Here is a 22350-nt window from a genome sequence, read left to right as displayed (position 1 = left end):
CGTTGCTATTAGTAGGAATGCGTGTGTGTGTGTGTGTATATGTATTTTCTCTTTGATGCTTTTCTTGCTTGTTTGCATTTCAATCCTCAACTGTCTTGCTAACTGTGACTTAAATAATACTCCAGAAATTATTCAGACCGCACCTTTTTCTAGCACAGAGGAAACTTGAGGCATTTACAATTACTGCTGCTGGTTATTCCATGAAAACCACACACCATGGACTGACAAGGAAATCAGCAGTAAAAATTCAGGCAATAAGCAGTCTTTCATCAGAAGGCTCACAGGGTGCATCAGTTGATGGCTCATAGCTTGCTTTTACGTCTTATTTTTGCAGCACGGGTTGCTGGGAATGCAGGGATGGCATAGTCACATTTGAGTCTGCACAGACCCACACATCCCAAAGCCTTCTCTGGTGAAATCTAGGCATTACTTTGCCGAAGTCCAAGGTGCTTAAATTTCGATGCCTCCAAGGCACCATGATGGTCTCCTAGTCTTGTGCCTTCTGTGACACCAGCCTTTGCTATTTCTGCTGGACATTCTCACCCCAAACCTACTTTCTGTGGTAGATTTTAAGCACATGTTTTAGAAAACCCTTCAAATAACTCAGTTCCTATGGCAGGGGAGACTTTTAATGAACTAGTTTAGTGGATAATTGCTCTCATTGTTAAAACATACTTCTCCCTTTGTTTTCAGCTCAACTTCTCTGAGTTTCAGTCTTCCAGCCCTGGACTTTGCTCTATCTGTGTTTGCCAGAGTTAAAGCCATTTAGAGTGTGAAATCTTCCCATATACCCTTAAAGACTAGGAGGAGTGATTTCCTAACCTTCCCTTTTAAGAGGACAGCAATAACTGAGGACTAATTACTGGCTCTATTGATTTTTTTCATGTCTGTGCTTGGTTTTTTTAGATAAGTTGTAATTGTTTCTTTTTATCATTGTACAATTGTAGTTAATAATTGCGGTTCACTTTGTCTACATTCTAAGGATGTGGCCTCCACTTCTGTTAAAAATTCATTGTTTGAGGCTCAGACGGGCAGTTGGAGGGGTGCTGATTTGTTTTGGGGCACCTTTGGAGAAAAGGAAGTGCATCAGTCAAAGTGCTGATTACCTTCTCAGAAGGTTTTGTAAATCATGTTTGTTATTTTTAATGTCTCCTTTTCAAGTGGTAGTGTATCTCTGGTGGGTTTACTTCTGGCTGAAGGCTGTATTCTACCATCCTTAATCATCTTGAGTACTTTCTTTGCTTTCCTTAACTTCATTTGATTTCACTGAGAAATTTCAAGGGGTGAGATGATACTTAGATTAATGAAATTGGTGATTAGATGGGGATTAGGTGGATTCTAATAAGCAGATGCTGTGCTGTCTGTGGGAAGATTTCTAAGCTTCATTAAACCAAGAAGAGCTCTTTTCCCCTGACAATTACAGATTTAAAACATTGTATTATACTCTATTAATAATAAAAACGATAAACTATCTTGATAGCATTAGCCATTTTCTGGTGAAATTTCGAATTGTGGTCATATCCAAACGCTCCATGAAGGGATATGAGCTCTTTTATGGCCTTATGTACTGCAACTGCAAGAGGATTGTTCTCATCAAAGTGCCCAAGACTTTGTAAGATGGAGTTATAAATGTCTTGTTTATGATATTTATTCAGTTCCCTGTATTTTTTTCCATTTGCAGCATTTTTGTTCCTACATATGTTGGGCTCGTGGGAAGTCTCATCAATACCCTGATAGCAGCGGTTTGGATCCCTTCACAGACTAAACCAAAGTTAAACCAGCATGTGGCAGAGCACAGTAAGTATTTAGTGTTTCTGATAAAAAGTACATGAATAAGGACAGGGGATTGACATGCTGCAAGAACTGCTGAAGTACCTTAGAGTTGCATTTAAGGGCAAAAAGGTCCTGACCTTGAAATGCTGACACTTTAATGCCTAAATTGTGCTTATGGTAGAGTATTATTTCCTATGTGTCGATCACTCTGCAATGTAGAATTGCAGTCTTCCAGCCCAGTGCTTGATATGCATCTCAGAAAAGGTAAATGTGGACCCCTTGCTGGGGATTAGTTTGGTCTGGCATGGGAGGCAATCCCACTGTCTCACTGGGTTCCTCTGCATGCAGATCTGGCACCAGCTCCCAAGCTCCTGCCGTCAGCGGAAAGCTGGTGCAGCAGAGACTAAAGTGCCTTTTGGGAAAGGACATGGTGAACCTGAGCAGATAGTTTCAGATTTTCTTACTTTCTACCCTCAACCTGTATAAATAGAGTATTAATCAATATGTCATCTTCTGTAGGTACATCACAGTCTGGCAGCTTGTTTAGCATCAGAGAAATCCTACGTCTGATGAAGTTTCCAGGAGTAATGGAAGTTTTTATAGTCAAGGTCTTGGCTGGGCTTCCCATAGGTAAATCTCACCCATTACCCGTGATTGCTGATGTATTTAAGATAAGATGACATACAGTGTAGACAAGGCTTGTCTCAAGTTACTGAGAGCACATTGCATTTGATCATAGAGCAGTGAGGATTCAGGTCCTAACTTGATGTTGGATGTTTTCAGATGGTCTTAGCTACAAAGGGTCAAAACCCTGGGACTTAATGTAAAACAGACTGTTTGTCATAGGCATCTCTGACATTTGGCAAATCACTTAATCTCTCTACTCCATCCCCCTGGCTGTAAACGTTTTTTTTCTCTTGTCTGTCATTTCTATTTAGGCTGCAATCTCTTCAGAGCAGAAGGAAATAATTTGTCCTCTCCTGGAAACATTGAGGTCCTTCCTGATTTTACTTAGTGATTTTAAGGTGTATGTGTATCCTAACTGTTTTCCCAACAACTGAAAAACTGTTGGTGGATGAGAGGATCAGGCTGCACACAGGAGAGCCACAGTGCATTTCTTCCCTTGTGCATGATGGTGGTGCTTGTTCTTCTCTTCCTTATATGTTCTGCTTAGTTTTTTGTGTCACAGTAGGAACCTGCTGATACTCAAACCCTTCCCAAACCTGCCTGTTTCCCTCCTTCCTTTGAGTCAGTTGCTGTACTGACATGGTCCATATCTCCCAATTTGCCTGACTACATATCCTTGGCCACAATTTAATAATCTTCATTTTTGCCTACCCTCTAACTTCTTCCTCCCCATACTTGACCAGAGACAAGTTAGCATGTCAGCCTTGTTAGTGGTGTGTAAGGACAAGGTGATGTTCTCTGCCCTTCCACACAGAAAACCGTCATGGCTCCTTTCCCAGTCAAACACAAAGTGCAGTTTCTCTTGATGAGGATTTCAAGAATTGAATTTTGTGCACATCAAAACACATATACATCATGCATCTGAACAAACTAAGGCACTTCCCTTCCAAACAGGGATATTAAGAGAGGAATTAAGGCACCTTAGCTTTTAGACTTTCATTTTTTTTCCAATTCATTTTTGTCTGGAGAAGCCCGTGATGTTTAAATAGTAAGAAACATGATTTACAAATAAAATTCTAATTTGTAAACGGTAAATTCAGTTTACAAATGAAAGTAGATTTGGAGTGTGGCTGAATCAGAAGGGGGTGGCATTTCTGGGCTTGATCAGGCTCATCTGTTATTCCTTGCTATGTCACTGGGGGAACAAGTCCAACTGGAGTTGCAGAATAATACACAGGGAAGTAAAGGATTTCTGATTTTTTTTTCCCTGTTTGTGTGTAGTTGGCACTGCTGAGATCAGTTATGCCAGTTGGTCCTGCTCCTGCCACAGCAGACGGGATACAATCTCAATGCACTGCTGGCTTGCCCTAATAGTGCAGTTTTTTTGGTTCTTAAGAAGCTAAACTTTTAAAACTGTATTCTAAAAGGTGTATAATATGACAGCATTTAATAGAATGAGACAGATGTTTTAAGGGAGGTTTTCTTTGCTGATTCTGGCTCATTTCTCATCTTAAAGTAGCATTCATTTCTCTGTTTAAAAATGCCTGAGACCACATCCATATGAGATCTGCACAGTAATTTCCTGTGTTCTCTCACTTTGCTTTAGTCATTCCTGCTGAAATGCCAATTCCTGCCTGTTGGAGAATCTATTCTTCTTTCCCCATGCAAAGCAAAAATGCTCACCTAAACAAAATAAACATCTCCTGCTGAAAACTGCAAGGCATTTTGTAGGCAAAGAGGATGGAGACAGCAAAGCTGAGATTTAAGGCAGGCTAATAGTCTGTCAATGAATGGCTTGGAGTATTTCCATAAGGATAGGAATGGGTTCACTTCAGGCACTCCTGCTACACGGGTAGTGCTTGCACTACAGTGAGAAGTGATTAAAATCCTAGTGACTTCTCTTTGCAGGTCTCTCTTCGCTTCAGGTGACTGAACAACTGATGGCAGCTGAAAGGGGAACTGGCCATCACTTAATTCTCTGAGGCTCACAGCTAGAGGCTGAGCTTCTCATGAGCTCATTTACCTTTCATCTCCGGGCTGCAACTGTATAATTAATTAATTGCCCAAATTACAGACCGTTCTCTATTTACTTTGTAAACAAGTTTGTGATATACACCGAAGAAAATCTTTTGTTCCCTATAGATCTCATTGTTGTCTAAAATTAGCTTGTTTGAGACCGAAAGACCCTCCTCAGGAGGGCTGCAGGGCTGGGAACCTCCTCCCTGTGTTGCATAAAAGCAGACCTGGGCTCTGTGCCTCTTGCAGGAGGGCAGCTGCCAGGGATTTGACAGGCAGCAGACATCTCCAACACGGCCGAATTACCTTCTCAACTGACCTGGGAAAAGAGAGCCTCATTTCATTGTGGTAGATAAGAGACAGAAAAAAAACAAGAGAATAAAAATCTCGAACATACCTCTTACTGACCAGAAATCGCCAGGGCCTTGAAAATACTGATAAAATACCTGCTTGTATGAATCTTTGGCTGTCTGATGCCTTTGGAAAATCTGGTTTCAACACAATTGCTTTAGCACCTGCATCCCATTTTTAAAAGGATTTTCTTTCACATGTGTAATAGGATTTTGCAGTGAGCCCTAGGGCTCTGCATCCCATCACATTTTCAGTCCAGTGTAGGAGGGCTGACGGTCCCGCAGAGGCTGTGCTTGCCTACTCACACCATCTTGCAGTGAGGATTGCTAAGCTGGCCCTCCAAAGCCACAGGCTGCTTTTAGACATGTCACATCTTTTTTTTTTTTTTTTTTTTAAATACAGTTTGCACTCCTGTTTTTCCTTGGTTCTTTTCCTCTCATTACTGCATCTCATAAACAATTTCCCTGCCTTCTGTTGCATAATCCTTATTATTCATCCCACTGGTGCCAGGGTTTTTTTCTAAGGAGTTCACCCCTTGTTTAGACCCCCTCAAAAAGGGTGAGGCTTCTGAGGATATTTTTTGCCATTTTCTATTTTTTTTTCATGTTGAGCCTTGCAGTGTGAATTGAGACTTATCATTACTCATGTGGCTGCACTCAGCTGACCTGTAGCCTACCCACATGGGAACCTGCTGAGATCTTTGCAAGAAATGCTTGTTCCAATGAGCATAAAACCATTTTTTAGTTCAATCTGGGGCTCCCCTTGTGAGTTTCACCAAGAAATGTGTCACCAGTTGAAAAGATCCCCTTAGTTGCTGAATGAAGAGGGGCAAGCAGGTCTCCTTTCTCCAGGTAGCTTTAGGAGACCATGCAGAAACAGATACAAAAGAAGACCTTTGCATCTCCAGGGGAGACATGCAATGTATAATGCTAATTAAAGAGCACAGTCTATTCCCCTGCTCCAAAAGAAAGCAGCTTGTTTGGAGGAGGATGATCTAAATCTGCCTTAACTTGATGAGGGACTTCAAAGGGGAGAGGAGCTGTAGAAGCTGGCATGTGGTACCAGGAAGAAGCGCCAGGTATGTAGGAAGGACGAGCCCCTCCTAGGTAGTACTTGCAGTGGGGTAGCAGGATGAAGGGCCCGCTTCAATCTGATCTTCCTACAAGTGAAACCAAGTGTGGTTTTTCTTTCATTTATTCACGTGTGCCTTTTATAAACTTGTGCAACCCTGTTGCCTGATTTGGGTGTTGTGAGTAAATACTGCTATTTGCATGTTACCTTAAGCTGGCTTGAGCTGAGAGCGATTTCAAAGTAACTGGATAAGGATGGGGTGCTCTCCATGAAGGGGTGTGGCAAAGCCATAGATCTTCACGAGCTTCAGCTCCCTGGCACCTTCTCCAAATATCTGTAGAGCAGCAGAGCAGGGTGCCCTTTGTGCCCCCCATCCCTCTCCCCCAATGCCATGGGGACAGCTGGAGTACAGCTACTCCCATTAAGGGGGGAAGACGTGTCTCTGATGGGGTTCAGAAAGGCTTTGTGGCAAGTCCTGGGCTGGGAGAGTGGTGCTGCCTCGAGGCAAAGGCTTGGGGTGCTTGGAGGGAGGTCCTTGTTGCTGCAGGTGCTCCACTGGTAGTGATGCTGTTTGGCTGCTGGATGCTCATTTGTTAAGGGATTAAGTCCTCCGCAGCATTTTAACCAGCAATTTGGGATCACTCTCTTCATCCTTCCAGGAAAAGTCTGCAAATCCTTCCAACGTTAGTGACTCACTTTGCCAGGCCACCGGCTGTCTTCTTAGTCCTCACATAATGCCTCCTGGACTCCTGTTTTTCCAAGAAGAAGAGGACCACAGCTCCCTTTTTACCCAGTCTTTGTAACTCAGAGGATCCTACAAGAAAAGGCAGGACCTCTAAGGGTCATCTACTCTCTTCTCTGTTCCAAAAGGGATCAGTGGTCTCTCACAGGCATGTTATGGGGTTGTTGGCACACAGAGAACTCCAATTTCTTACTATCTTGGTCTTTCTGAGGTGCCCAAGACACTAGGGGAAGCAGCAGACTCCTACCCCATACTACGCTTGGAGCACAAAGTTTTGCCATAATGTATTTAATTTGATGGCTCTTTGTGTAGGACGGGAGCATGTGTAAGCACGTCTGTATTTGTGTGTGTTTGGCGGTGGGGGAAACGCGCTGTCGTATTTTCATTTGAGACTGAGTGGGCATTTTCCGTTACACTTTCAGAAGTTGCCTCAGTTGAAAAGCAGACTCAACCTGTGCTGTTTCTGTCTGTACTTTCCTGACTGCTTGTGTGGACACCACTATTGGTCCACACAAGAAATTCATCACGTGCCACCGACATCATTGCTGAGGTGTGCAGTGAAATCGCTGCATCTTGGGTGATGTCACTGGGTTGTTCCCCATGGTGAAAATCTGAAGTCAGGCAAAAGGGGAGAGGAATCCAATCAGATTATTTTTATGGTTACAGTCTTGTCTGAACAAGAAAACAAATGTTTTCTTGCTGTCTGAATGGTTAAATTGGCTTCGGTGATACAAATATTTACCAGTTTATAATAAACAGCTGAAACTGCAGCCTACATAGTCACATTATTTAAAGATGAAAGTAAGGGGGATAAAAAAGTTAATACTCAAAGATTAAATTACTACAAGGACTTTGAATAGGATTCTGCTCATGTTTATATCCAGTGCTGGCAACCTCAGGGAGAGCTCCTGGCTCATACTGGGAGTGATTGAGAGCAGGATCTGGGCCACTATATGCAATGCAAGTACACTGATGTATTCTTTACATTCACCCTCCTTATAGGTTTGTTCATGATTATGTTTTCCATCATCTCTATGGATTTCTTTGGCTTGGAAGCAGTGGAGTCTGGATACCTGATGTCATATTTTGGTGTCCTTCAAATGGTAAGTGAAGTGCAAGTCCCCCTCTTAGACAAATTAGCCACACTGCTATCTAATTTTCTACCTTTTTGACACATTCTCTTCCAAGTCCAGGTGCAATACTGACAGGCAAATCCTAGCTCTGCCATACAGCATTTGGCTTCAAAAATAGAAGTTATTCCAAATTTATTCTGTTCCTTGAAATCGGAAGAAATTGGAGGAAGGAGTGTCCTGAAAGTTTTCTTTCCCTTGTCTCTCTTTGTGGATCTTTAAGCTGTGGAGCTAAAATTTCCTCAGACTGATATGTCCTGTTTTTTGTAAAAAAACTTACATTGAACCTAAACCGCTTTGGCTGGGGTTCTTCCTGGTGCAGGTTAGCAGATTTACATTTACGTAGTAGCACCCTGTACATTTATGCAAGTACATGATCTTACTGGTGTTTTCACAGATCCCTTCAGTGTAGAGGAAGAACTTGTTTCTGCTGTGTGGAAACAAGCACAGCAAGCTTGTACCTTCAAAAAAAAAAAAAGGAAAAAGAAAAGAAAGAAAAAAAAAGGGGGCAATGGAACATGGTTACATGGTTAAGAGACTACCAAAATGGGTAAAAGGGAAAAGTCAGCTGAATTAGGCAGTAGCAGGGCTGAAAAAATACGGTGTTTATTATAGCAGAGTGTTCCTTTTGGAGGAAGAGGGTAATAATTTTGCAGAAAGAGCAGCAGATGATTATAAGCAAGCCTCAAGGTAGGAATGCAAGTTAAGCAATACCCTGAAGGAGGGTGGTCTTGTTATTAAATCCGCCTTCATTTCCTGGGCATTGCCACAGAGTTCCTGTGGGATCTGGAGGAGCTTCTCATCTGGGAAATGACAGCTTTAGTTCCTTCCTCTGTGATTTGGATGTGGCATGGTGTTGCCAGTCACTTGGGCTCTGCTCTGATCTCACCGAATCTGGGCATCTTGGTAGAGCAGCTGATGAACATGGCTGTACATCAGCAAGTGGATTCTGCAGAGTAAACTGGCTGGAGCTGAGGAGATGGTGCCTTGGCCATGTCAGGTCTGTGGGGATGACTTTGGACTAGCTCTCTCTTGGTCCTGTGAGCTCAACATCTCCAACAAGCTGGATGCACTCTCCCTTTCAGTCTTATTGTAAAGAAGACCAGTTTGCTGATCTGCAGCATGAAAAGTGGGGTGATCATCATCTGCTTTCCAAAGCAAGCGTCTGACCCAAACTCCACTGCTTATAGAGGCTTTCCCTACATTATGTATGCCTCCTCCTAGACCAGGATCTGCAGGAATCACTCAAGTTTTAGAAGGGCCAATCTTCTTCCCCATTTGAATGTAAAGGGACTCCCCACAATTGTGCTTTTAACTTAAATTCCTGTTACATGTGTCTACACTGAAATAAAATTTGGCATTGCAGTATGGCTGCAGTGTGCTTGTTTCGAGTTAGGTAATGTGGGCGGCAATACAACTTTTACAGGAGTGGCTTAGTGTTGCTAGATGCTGGGCTTGGATGCTGCTGTTAGGTCCAGGATATCTGTCTTCAGGACACTGCTGTTGTGTCTGGAATATCTATCTGTCTTCACTGCTATTGTTTCCCAGGTTAGTTTGGTTGAAACTACTGTAGATAAAGTTACCTCTGCTGCCGTGCTGGTGCACCCCACACAGAGACACAGCCCTGGAAGATACAGGAATTACAGCATCCACTCTGCTTCCTAATGGATAATCAGATGTCAGTGCTAACCAGGGACCTGACCCTTCCCATACTCATAGAGTTTCATCCCGCAGAGGCCAATCATGCCTATTGCCACAGTCTAGATCTAACCCAGCAGTGGCCTGCAGGCTCAGGTGCAGTATCTACTTTACTGGAGAGTCTTTGCCTTGGGACATTTGACACAGAAACTGGCTTTTATCAGGCAGTTTGCTTTCATCTATCCATGTAGTTTCTATCCATGTTGCTATTCATATAGGGCATGACACTGGACATCAGAAATATAGGAGTGAAGTGGTCATAGGGTACAAACTTCTCTTCTTCATGTTCGTGCATTGAGGTTTGCTGTCAGAATACCAAAAAGGAAAGGGGATAATGCTTTACTTTTTTTTAAAAGGTCAGGACACCTCATTCTTGGTGGCAGCAAAGCCATCTCGCCTGGGAGGTTCCAAAGCACTGCTTTCTGCTTTGTCGTTTCTTCTTTCCACTTTATCACTGGCAGTTTCAAACTCTGCTCTAGTTTAAGTGTGACAAGATCCTTGACTGGACCAAATTAGACTCTCACTATCTGGCTTTTAAATTATTGTAAAACATTAGATTTTGTGTCTTTACTTCCAGGTCTCTGGCTAGAACCACCCGAAGATATCTCTCATGGATAGTGACTTGGTTAATGTTTTAGGGCTACTTTCTATTGGGGTTTCTCCAGTGGAAGGCATATGCAGGGAGTAGAATGTGTGCCAGCTCTGTCCTGCTGAGCCCCAGATCTGCTTGTGTGCCTTCCTGTTCCCTAAGCTGGCATTTCAGATGCATTTGTTTCTGCTGTAATAGTGAATTGATACTGCTGAGATATAAATGCAGATTAAGGTGCAAGTAAATTCCACCAGTCTGGATAGGTGAACGATGATTAATATCTGCTGACTGGCTTCCCCACTTCACTGAGTAAATTATAGCTTTATTCATAAGGAATATAATGTAATTTTCAATGAATTTCATCAACCAAATCCTCAGCTTTGATTTCTCATTCCTTAGTTTGCCTTTCTGTAAAACATACTGAGGATTTTTCCATCCTCCTGGACTTGCTCTGAGCCCTCTTGTTAGAGAAAACATGTCCCCACATTTGCATCTCTCCCTGGACTTGAAAATGGATAGGACTTTCACAGATAGAAGGGGATGTCACAGAAATGAAGGGGAAAATAAGTATCCATCCATGTCCTGTTTATTTTAAATCTCCCTGCAGACACTGAACACAGTGCCTGGGCAGCTGCACAGCACAGCCAGCTGATACAACCAGCACTGTGTCCCAGCCTGCTCCCAGCACATACTGCATGCACCAAGTGGCTTCAGAGATGCACAGGGAACAGCACAGCAAGCAAGTCTTCTCTGAGACCTTTATTCAGCTCTTCCCTGGAAGTCATACACTGACAAAAGCAGTGGTCTGCCAAATCCTGGCAATTTTTATAGTATTATTTCTTTGTGTTATTGTAGTTTCTGGTTTTTAAATTAAATATTCTCAAAACTAACATATTCTTCTCGCACAGAATGTGATGTTGCAGCTCCCTTTCCCAGCCTGATCAGCAATCCCGGGATGACTCAAATAGTGATGGTGTCTGCCTGCTTTGCTCTCCTACCCCAAGGATATTATGCTCCAATTGCTTAATCTAGTTTTTCAGCTTCTCAGCCTCATTTAACCTGCTGTGGTAAGAAGTGGCCAATGCACTGTAAGCATCTGTCTCTCCTCGTTCCTCCCATGCAAGCCAGCGGCAGAGTACCTAGAGAGGAGATTTGGAGTGGCTTTGGGTCAGTCCACCTAATTTTAAGTGGGCAACTCAAGTTCTTCGTCATCAGTATCTCAAACAGCTCTTTGCCTGGGGAGATAAGCACAGAAACATGAACCCTGCAGGAGGTGAGGTGTTTGCCCCTTTGCAGGTGGAGGATGGTAGTTAGCCCCACTGCTCATTCAGGTATCACCTGAGGGATCCCATCCAGAGCTCCTCAGCCTCACCTCATCATGCTTGGTCCCATCCCATGTCCATGCAGGACCCCAAAATCTAGAGGAAAGGGAGTGTCCCATGCCCAGCCTGAGAGGATCCCTGCAGGCTTAGAAGGCAGATTTGGGGCTGGTTTGAAGCCCAGGAGCCTTGTGTGTTTTGGCTGGCCACTCCCCAGAGCAACTCTCTTGGTGCCTCCCTCTCTGAACATCAGCTCTGTCCACGTGGGAACAGATCATGGCACTTGCTAGCAGCTCAACCTGGCACTGGTGATGGGTTTTGTCCCCACCACACCATACATGTAACACCAATGACTACTGCTCATAGCATGGGCCGTTCTCAGCACCCTTTTTCCTTCACCAAATTGGCTGCCCGCAGCACGGTCACCGTTCACCCTGGCACTGTGGTTCATCTCCTTGCTGCAACTTGTCCCCCTGCATGGAGGGACATAGGTTGCCTTGCTGTTGCTCCCTGCCTGTCTCGTGGAGACTTGAATTGCCCAAAATAATACATCTGCTGATACATGTTATAAACATTCCCATCGAATTCCATAGGGACTGTCCACAGGGAATGGGGGCTTCCTGGCTCTCTGGATGAAAACGGTGCCAATGTACTTTTTGTGGTTAGGCAAAGAGCATCATCTAATAGCAGGGGATATGGGAAAGTATGGGGCAGGCTTAGTCACAGTGAGGGTAGGAAGGCTGGGAACAGGGGATAACTTCTGGGTCAGGACAGAGCCAGACAAGGTCAGAGAAGGATGTGTGGGAAGGCAGTGTCATAGCATTGAGACGAACAACTGTCTGATGAGGAAACAAAGTTGTTGCTTAGAAAATGGAATATGACTGAGGCTGGAGTGGACTGATGGGGAAATCAAAATAGCAAGTTGGGATAATAATTCAAGCCATCCGGGTCTCTGCAGTGATGCTTGAAGCACCCCGATAGCATGGGGCTGTCTGATGAACTGGGACTGTGCCAGCATAAGTTGCAGAGGAGAAGTCGTGTGGGAGATAACGAAATGAGGAGGGGAAGGCTGACAGCAGGAGAGGTGCCTCTGTGCCAGGCAGCTTGCATTGCAGAGTTTCCCTTGCTCGTGATGTATTTGAAGCATCTTTATCTGATCACTTGTTGGTCTTCAGGCAAGCCGTATGAGAGCCTGTCAGGGACACAATCCCTCTGTCCTCCAGGGCTGGACTTACAGAGTCCTCTCATCTCAGAAGCCATGCAAGTGAAATTTCCTTCATAGTGAACGCCTGGGAGTGTGAAATGCTGTTCAATATCCCTCCAGATAATAATTAATTTCATAATGGTTTAAAATAATTTAATTTTGCATAATGGGCAGAAATGGGCCTAGGCACCAAGTTGTGGGGTTTTTTGAAATTGCAAGCACAATAGCATGGAGAACTTCTAGGTGTAGTATGTGACTTGGAAAGTACTGCTGGAGGATTAGGCAAGTGAAATACCTCGAGTCCCTGGCTGATATCTGAAGTCACATCTGATGCTTAGATTTCAAACCACGGGAGAGGGTGGGGGAAGATTTCCTTTAAGAACTTTTTCTCAAAAAAAAAACAAAGCAAAATGCACCAAACAAAACTCTGGGTGGGACAAAGGGGTAGATATTTATAACCCTGAGGATCAAGAAATCATAAGACATCTGTTCTATTTACTGCATTTAAATTTGTATTGTTAGACAAACCCCACCTCTAGCCATGCAGCTTCTGGAGGGACAAGTTGGTACGGAGTGATCCTGAAAAGATGAGAGAGATTCCTGGAGGAGAGATTTACATTGCGTATCATCTTATCACCAGTCTGTCCCTCTCACTTTTTTTTTTCCCTGCACAGCAAAAGAGATGATTAAAGAGCCAGGGATTTAATTACAGCCAGGTATGCCTAGGGGAAAAACCCACTTGGTGAAAGGACCTTGCAACAACAAACAGAAAGTTCTCCAGTTTCCTCGCTTTGAAGGATTTATATCTGTGGAGGGGGGCGGGCTGGAGGGGGAAAGAAAGCAATTAGGCTGGAGTTAGCAAAACACACCATCCTCTTCCCCCTGTTTGGCAAAGTGCTGCCTTCAGCAGTTTGGTCCTCACCATCAGCCCTCCTTCCAGTCCCACCGCCCTCCTGCTCCTCTACAAAACCTGAACTACTCAAATGATTTCTGGCATCACCGTGTCAGTAAAACAACTCCCTTTTGCCCCACCCAGGGCTTTGTACCACCTTAACCCTGTGCAGAAAAGCCTTGTGATTTGCTTGACCCCTGTGGTGTGCCCCAGCTGGTGCCCACCTGCACGTCCCACCCCAGCCAGCGCTGCGCTCGCCCTGGGAACAGCCAGCCAGGCACAATTTCAAAGGGGAGAGATACAGGTCCAGGGCGTGGGAGGCTGCTTCTGATGTGAATCATGCTATCTGCACTAGGGATGGGGCCCTGCATCTTCTCTACTAGGCTGCACCAGCTTATCTGGCCTGCTGCACCTGCCTTTCCGACCTTCTCATATCTTTTCATTTCCAGGCTTGTTGGGTGAGAGGGAACTTCTTTTGTTGCTGGGCTCTGTCAAGCTTTCAATTGGAGCTGATGGAAGAATCTTTAGAAAAAGTCCCATGTCCTCTGAGCATAGAGGACCAGTTGAGCATCTGCATAACTCCTCTAATCTCCACTGGTGAGGTCAACTACTTGCAGGTTCCAATCCTCAGCAGGGGCTCCATGTAGCAAGGCTACTGCTTCAAAAACCTTCCAAAAACTAGCACCTTAAACCTTCGAAGAGTAACAATCTCTTCCATCCTGAAAGGGATTGCTGAAATTTGTTAGAGGTTAACAATAAAATGGGTAATTGGCTCTTTTGAGCAAATTGGAGTTACTGCCTTCCCAGAAACCAAATACAGCGATAGAAGCAGAGAGTATTTTTCTATGTGATTCGCTGAATTAGTGTAACAAATCCCCAGTTTGGTGAATCCAGCATAATGCCAAGGAGAGATTTGGCTGGTCTTATGCATTTATTGGGAGACTTATTTGCCTTTAAAGAAGGAGGGGGGGAGGAAAAAAAAGATGAGTTGGTTTTTCCTGTGACATGTGTACACAGCCACAGGCAGTGCCTGTTATTTCACTTGCAAACGATTTCCTCTCTCTTTTGTTTATTGATGACAGAAGGCATTCCAGCCAGGTACACTGGCTCTTCCCCGACTTCAAAGGAGGTCAGGTTACAAAGGCAAGCACCATCTAGGCAAAATGAAATACGGGAGGGGAAGGCCCATCTCAGTTGATCTTAGGGGAGTTTATGTGCAAGGGAAAAGCCCAGAACACACCAGCAGCAATGAAAATAAGGATAAATCCCATTGCTGCTTTGTCAGCCACCAGAGCTTACCCATGGGAGCAGTTATGGCTAAGTCACCTGGGATGTCCCCGCTACCTCCTGGTAATGGCAACACATGTCCAAAATCTTACATGGGAGAGTGCACATGAACCACCTTTCACTTTCACCTTCCCAGATGTGCCTGTGTAGGCAGCTGCTGCTCATGCCAATCCAAGGGCTCCGTGGACAGGGAAAATTGCAGCCTGGAAGTAATGGGTTTTCAGGTCTAAATTCAGACTGGAAAGTGAGGTCAGAGCTCCTTGTGATTGGAAATATTATCCAGCACTTAAATCAAGGCTCTGTGTCCAAAATCAAGATCGTGGGCCTTGCCTGCTTGGGCTAATGGATGGATTAGCAGCAACTGTGCTGGGGAAGGAGGCAGGCAGTCCAGATAACCCATGGGCGAGGCTGCAGTCTGTGTAACCCAGGGATTGCTGCACAGCCCCAAAGGGAAAGCAGGTGACTTGGGCTCATGCTTGCCCCTGGAAATAGTCCCATTGCCAAGTTGGTTGATTCAGCAGTGATGTTTTACCTTGTGCTTATATTGCCACAGCCCAAGTGATGGGAAAGCCCATGTGGAATGCCAGCATTGGCACAAGGACCACCCCCCTGCTCTGCTCACTCTGGGGACAGCACGGGGTCTGCACATCCCCAGGTCCTCCTGCTCAGTGCCTGGCTTTGCTGCAGTGGTGCTTGTTGCCTGTGCTTAGGTGCTCATATGTAGTGATGGAGACATTTTTGGGTACACCACTCCCAAGGCCATCAGACCAGGCTGCTCTGGGAAGTTGCTGATGATATATCCCAATGACTCAGGGAAGGGCAGGGACGAGGCTGTGCCTGTATGGTGTATCCCAGTTAAATATGGCATTCAAGCCTGGGCAAATTGGGAAACATTTCCTTTCCTCCAGTGGTTGAGTTGAGCCAAACTGGGGTTCGGGTGATGCCACTGCTGAGTCAATCCATGCCCTGCAATGAGGCTCAGCCCCCATCCCATGTGACTCAGCACAGCCCCAGCTGGGGCGAGCCTGTAGGAGGGACTGGAAAGTTGCAAAAAGCTAATGATGATTTTTGGAGCACTCAGCTTAATGAAGCGTCACTCAGTGACTTCTCCACCTACCCCGAGTAGGAGCTGCTGGGGCCGGTATCAGCCTCCTCTCATGTCCAAGGCAGGGCTTTCAGTCAGGATGACTCAGGTCACCCCGTGCACTGTCCAAGCATTGCGCCACAGCAGCTCAGCCACTGTCCCAGAGGCTGCTTGGCAGGTGACACGATCCGGGAAACACACACGGGACCTGTGCCACTGTCACATGCCATCTGGGCACACGTGAGCCAAGCTCTCAAGCCCTGGTCAAAGGCAGGGACAAGGACAAAAAGGAGGCAGGAAGAACATTTCCTAGGAGCCAAAACGCCGGCTTGTTGTGATGTGCCCTTGTGTCAGAAATCCTTTGTGCTCTGAAGCAAAGTGAAGGGTTAAATTTTGATGGTTTTCCATGAAGTTGTAGCTTGTTGGAAATATATTCATTTTGTAGCTATTGTTCTTTATGTCAACTTTATTTTTACTACTATTCATTTTTTAGTTTATTTTTGTTTGTTTTAGTAATTACATTGATTTTTCTGGACTGCTTGTTATAAATTGACATTTCCTTTCTTTTAAATAACTTACTTCCTCATTTAATTTGCACTCATTTCCTTCCAGCTGAATTTGGGTTTCAGCCTTAGGACTACTACAGCAAGGTTGAGCGTGGCGTAGAGTCACTCCTGGTCCAAGCAGACCACTGAAGTTTTCTGCAGGATGGACTGCCATGGAAAAAAATCTATCCCACCAAACAGAGCATTTTGAACTAGAGCTCTTCTTTCAAGTTGGTGGGGTTTTCAATTGGATCATACAAACCCTTTCAAGGCAGGGAAAACTCAGTAGATTCCTATCCCTCCCCTGCCTTTCAGTCAGTCAAGGTTTATTTTCACTGTGATCTGTTCCAGCCTCTGTCATCTCTTGTCCGCTTGGGCCAGCATCACCTGAAGTATGAGAGATGCTGAATAGAGAAATAAAAGAGGGAATTTGCTCTGCAAAGTGCTAGAAAAGTCAAATAATTCCTGGGATTTAAATTTTTTGCTCTTCCTTCCCTCCCTCTCTCCCCCTGTTTTTATTTAAAATCTGTAAAACCAGTTCCCCACCCCTTACATCTGCATGTACTGCTGGGACTGGGTATTAGCATCTCTGCCGTACTTGTTTCATGCCTAAAAATTATGAATCAACCAATTTGTATATTTATAGTTTAAAATAATGGCAAGAGAAAGTACAGGCATTTTCCTCCTCTGCATACAAAGGTACAGTTTTTCTTTGGAAGGACTTACCAAGAATGAAGACCTTAGTATTATTAACTGTATTTCACAAAAACATCACAACTTAGAAAAAATAATTTGTATCTGCAAGAGTTTTTAGAAAGTTTTGGTCACTGCTGGTGACGAGGCAGTGATGGTAAACTAAGGCATGCACCCTGAGTAAAGACTTCCAGCTGGTGGGATAGCTCTCTCCCTAGGATGCAAAATGCTTGAAATAATGGATCATGTCTTCCAGCTGTTTACTGTGGCAATGAGGTCCTTTTTTTGTAAAAAAACAAACCCCTATGGAATAACCCATTTGCTGCCTTTCATTTTGCTTGCAGCACTGTAGCAGCTCTCATTTGTTTAAATGATTATATATCAGGGTTAATGGTGCTCCTGTGTTTCTTTCCCAGGTTGTCCAGGGTTTGGTTGTTGGAAAACTCGCTAACCACTGCACAGAGATGACGCTGCTCAGACTCAGCGTCTTCGTCTTTGCCAGCGTGGGCCTAGGCATGGTAAGGCGGGTGTGGGATCATCCACGATGCCCTTCATAACACAGCCACACAAGGTCCGTGAGACCTGCCTGTGAGCTCTGCCCCTTGAAATGCCACCGCTGGCTTTGTTGGGTGGTCCTCAGGGCAGGGGAAACCATCTCTCCTGGGCCTCTGCGCAAACAGAGCTGCGCTCAACGTAAGCATTGCGCCAAACTGTGATAAAAAGCTGCGTGAGTAATAGTTACAGGGATTTAAAAAAATATTAATCTCTCACAGAAACTCACTAAGTCCCTCCTGAGTCACCGGATTTGCACAGAAATCCTGCCCTGGTCTTGTCAGCAACTGCTTTTCCTGAACTACCCAGAAAGTAAATGAAGATTATGAGGGGGGGAAATAAAACACTGCAGTTGTAGGCTGCTGTGAGACAGTGGAGGTTGTGCACTCTTCTTCTGGGCCTTTATTTTTACCTAATCTCCCAAGGTGAGATGATTTGGGGAAGGAGGTAGCAAGGCAATAATGTTGTTCCTCCGTTTTGGGATAAGTGATATTACCCATTGCTGGTTGTGTCTGCTTGGGCGACGGTTGATGCCAATCTCAAAGGGTAATTGGAAAACTGATTTCATGTAGGCAGCTCTGCTGGCAGCTGTGTTTGCTCAGATAAGCCACATTCAGGGAACTGATAGCTCTGCCCAGGCCACAGGGATGGAGGAAGGGTGTGCATGGTCCCCTCTGTGTCCCGTCCAAGGACAGTTGAGCTGCATCCGCCTTTCAACATTCCCTGCAGGATCTGGCCTCAAGCCTTGCTGCTGGGGCGCTGGGGCTCCCAGCGCAGGTAGGATGAGTGCCATTCCCACAGCCATACCACAGCCACGAGGAGGTCAGGGCCAAGTCCTGGAGGGGATTGAGGTTTGTGGTTCCCAGCTACATGGATGAGATGAAGCACCTACACATCTTAGCTAATCTGAGGCTAAATCGTGTCTGAGAGGAGGCTGGAAAGGGAGGATGGATGCAGATGGAGGGTTGGCTCTGCAGATGGAGTGTGGTCCCCCTCTCTGGGATTTTGGGGCTCAGGGAGATTCTGTTAGGTGTAGAATGTTTGGAAAGGGTCCCTTCTGATTGGTGTCATTCTGTTTTGGCTGGCACTGACATGCCCCCTTAATATGGGACATCTGCACAGCGCTTGGTCCTCCTAAGCATGGCCTGGGAAGGACTTCGAAGGTCATACTATTGTTTTTTGGTTGTGGCTGGGAGCAATTAGGTGGGACCAAGGTGGACCTGGCCCATCTGGAGATCTTAGCGCACTCAGTGCAGGGCAGAGTGCTGCTGAGATTGGATCCATGTGTTGAAACCCCTCCCATGGGGCTGCGGCAGAGGAGCAATATGGAGTAAATAGCTTTTGTGCACTGAGGTCTCACTGACCTCCAGGGAAGGCTGGAGTCGGGTGGAGGTTGGAGAGAAAGCCTCAGTGGCAGTGGAGGGGCACACAGAGGGACACGGATGTCCCAGTGTGGGGAGGCTCACATTGGCCGCACAGGGAAGGGAACTGGGAGCCGGGAAGGGAAATCATCTTAGAGTTGGCAATTATGCCAAGCCCGGAGGGCTGTGGACATCCTGACAACGCAGTCCTGGGGACAAGGGTCAGCAATGACTTCCCACGAGAACTATTCATAGGCAAATGCAGCTGTGATCCTCTTTGCCCAGGACGCCTTATTAAAAAGATCTCTGTCTGAGCGGCTGCCAAGAAAACATCCGTTTCTGGGGTGGCTTTCTGTCAGGGTGGGGATCAGTGCCGCCACAGCAGCAAGCACAAATGTGGAAGTTAATGGTGAAGCTTTTAATCCTGCACAGCTGCTGGTGGAGGAGCATCCCACCTGCTGTGCCCTTGCTGCATGTGGCCTCCAAATGCAGCAGTCCCCCTCCCCAAAGGATGGAAGTGAGGAAAAAGACTAGCCGTTAATAAAAGATACTCCAGAACCCATCTTTATATCACTGGGAGGTGAGCTGAAGTGTTTTTGGAAGGCTAGCACAAGCAGCAGCAGACAGACAGCACTGCAGCTGGGAAGAGGCTGCAGGATGTTCCCAGCACTAGGCAGCTGGAAAAGGAAAAGGGTGGGCTGGGAGCTGGGCAATAACACCTGGAAAAGGAGAGGAGGGGAGAACTAGTGTCTGATCTGCAGATGCGAGCCAGGAGAGCGTGGGCAGGGGTGTAGGAGGGCTTGGCGGTTGCGACGGGGAAGTTTTTCCTCTTTGTCTGAAGGCACGGCTGCGCCTCATCCTGCCTCACTGCCTGCATTTCCCAGGCATTTGCTTTCTGAGTCTGTCTGCTGAAACTCCTGGTTCTGCCTCCCTCACCAGAAAAATGTCTTCATATCTGCTCAGGTCAAAAAATCTGCTACCTACCCAGCAGCTGAGGAGTAGCAAAGACAGGGCTCTGTCTGGATCAGTTCTTCCTGAGCCCCAGGGAAGTAAGGAGCCATTTCCCCTGGTTTTACAGGAGACACAGATGTGGCTCTGCTCTTTTCTACACACTTACTCCAGCTCATGAGAAAATTTGTACAAAGCAGGAAGGATTAAAGCTGATTTTTCCTATGAGCTCCAGAATGTTGTCCCGCAACGACACTTGCCCTAGCAAGGAATTACTCTCCTTCCTTCTATTTATGTACCAAATACTTGTTCCTCTGTCTTTGTTCTCTGGTTCCTTAATCAGAAGTGCCTAGATCTTAACCAAAATGTAGGCAAAAAGCTCCTTCGAGGAGAAAAACCTGGCTGTGTGTGACTCTAGAGAGGAACTAGGAATAAACCTCAACATTTCCAAGTCATTAGTGAGCAATGTCTCTGGGCTTCTCCATCTTCTGTAGCCAAAAGGCAAGAACAAGATCTTGGGGCAGAGAACTCCAGAGAATGAAACTTCTGGCTAGACCAGTGACAGAAATGTTTTCGAGCCACAATAACACACCTTGAGACATGGGTGAGGGTAGGAAACTTGCAATAAAGGGGGAATTTCCTTTCCATGCCCCAGAGAAATCCATTCATTTGACCAGCAGGGCATGTGAATGAGCCGAGAGCCGCTCTAGCCCCACGGCTTAGGGAGCCTCACCGCTTTTGTTTCAGTATTAAACAGCTGGAGGGATGTCTCCGCTAAGAATATGTGCAATAACAAAATCATTACTCTCCTTAATTATGCTTGCTAATGTACATTTATGGCCAGAAGACCTATTCCAGATTACTGAATTCGGTGAATTTATTAGCAAGGAGGCAGCAGAACAGGATTAGGAATCCCAAAGGTACGATGTTACATAATGCACCGTGCTCATTTATTTTGACAAGCTCAGTTTAGTTTTAATTATTTATGATAATGAACCAAAAAGCCTTCTCTAGGCTGTTTTGTATAAGTAATGGAAGCTTCCTGAAGTACACCACATACATCTGCTGTTCAACATTTCCTCGGGAGTTGGACAGAAGACAGAAGACAGGGGGAAGGGTGCAGGGACGTCACTAATTCCCAGACGCTAAAAATACCCACAGCAGTGCTGGAGAAACGTGCTGCCAGATTGTAGGGTATCACTTACTACTTGCTCCGCATGCTTGGAATAATTCACTGAATACAAATGGCAGGCTGTGAAAGACCTTGCAACAGCCAAAGCCGCACCATCCTGTATCATTTGTGGCTCCCACAGTTCACCTAAGTCATGGGTTTGACTCGTGATTTTTTTTTCTAGGTTGTTTCTTGCCACGGAGTCACCATCTGTACTCTCTAATGATCTGTGGTCTGTTCTGTTCTGTCTCTTAGGCCCTGATGAGGACTGTGTGGCACTACTGCATCATTGCAGTGCCACTGGTGTTTGCCTTCAGCATGCTGGCCACCATCACCGACAGCATCCTTACCAAGGCTGTCCCCTCCTCTGACACTGGTAAGACTCACCAAAAAAGATCAGACTGGTATTTTGTCGGTTTTCAGTCCATCAGGTGTTTCCCAGCTCACACCACCACTATCAAGCACTGTAGTACACTCATGGTGAATGCCCAATTCCCCAGCAGATCTCTCTGGGCAGTTGCATACAGTGGGTGTCAGCAGAGCAGATGAACAGAGACTGGTTGGGCTATACAGGATGAACCTGAACAACACTGAGTAAGCATCCCATGACCCAGTGCTCCCGGTCCTGTGCCACCTGCTGACATCCATAGTGGTGGGTGCAGAAAGAGAAGGCTTTCCCAAACTTTTCTTTCCATGGAAAGCCAAGGTATGGTTAAAAACCAAAGCAAACCAAAAAAAACCCAACAAAAGCTGCTCTTCCACCGTGACAGTGACTGAGAGGGCTGTTTGTTCACACCTTTTAACTTAGAGCATCTCAGCAGGGTATTCTGGATCGCCCTTTGCAAACATGCTTTGCCTGATGCAGTAATTGCCGCCTTTCTCTCTGTTTTGGCCTTGTTTCAGTCAAAGAGTTATTGTATTTCTCTGTGCAAGGCAGCTGAAACGCAGTGGTAGACATGTAAGTCTTTATACCTGCGGCTTTAGTTCTGTCGATGAAGGAAATATACTGACATTTTTGTCATGAGAGCCTTGCTGGGTTTGTGCTGGGATGGAGCTGGCTTAACCTGGTTTGACACCTTTTGCTCAAGCTCCTCCAGGATTTGGTCCCAGAGCAGGTACCCAAGAGTCTCTTTGCTTTAGCTGAGCCTTCCTGGGCCAGTCTGCACCCTTCATCTTCCCTAGCAGCTGTCTGAGCAGACACCTCTGCACAGAGCCTACTGAGAATGAGAGTTGTAGTTTGCACAGCCCATTAGTGAAGTTTATAAAGCACTTTTGAGATGCTTCTGGGTGAAGAGCT

General features: G+C 45.6%; 1 protein-coding gene across 2 annotated transcripts in view; it reads left to right on the top strand.

Moving 5' to 3' along the window:
• The window catches only part of SLC22A18 (solute carrier family 22 member 18), a 64602-nt gene that overhangs the window by 37809 nt on the left and 4443 nt on the right, over positions 1-22350 (top strand). Inside the window, exons 5-9 of one of the 2 annotated variants that reach the window (XM_027701974.1) lie at positions 1682-1797; positions 2293-2403; positions 7583-7683; positions 17438-17539; positions 21309-21429. In XM_027701974.1, the coding sequence (XP_027557775.1) occupies positions 1682-1797; positions 2293-2403; positions 7583-7683; positions 17438-17539; positions 21309-21429 (551 nt within the window). The remainder of the gene's footprint in view (positions 1-1681; positions 1798-2292; positions 2404-7582; positions 7684-17437; positions 17540-21308; positions 21430-22350) is intronic. The other variant, XM_027701980.1, reaches the window with a different exon arrangement.

Source organism: Neopelma chrysocephalum, unplaced genomic scaffold (genome assembly GCF_003984885.1).
Source record: "Neopelma chrysocephalum unplaced genomic scaffold, ASM398488v2 Primary Assembly neopelma1_24, whole genome shotgun sequence".
Classification (NCBI taxonomy): domain Eukaryota; kingdom Metazoa; phylum Chordata; class Aves; order Passeriformes; family Pipridae; genus Neopelma; species Neopelma chrysocephalum.
This window is presented reverse-complemented; position numbering and strand designations above follow the sequence as displayed.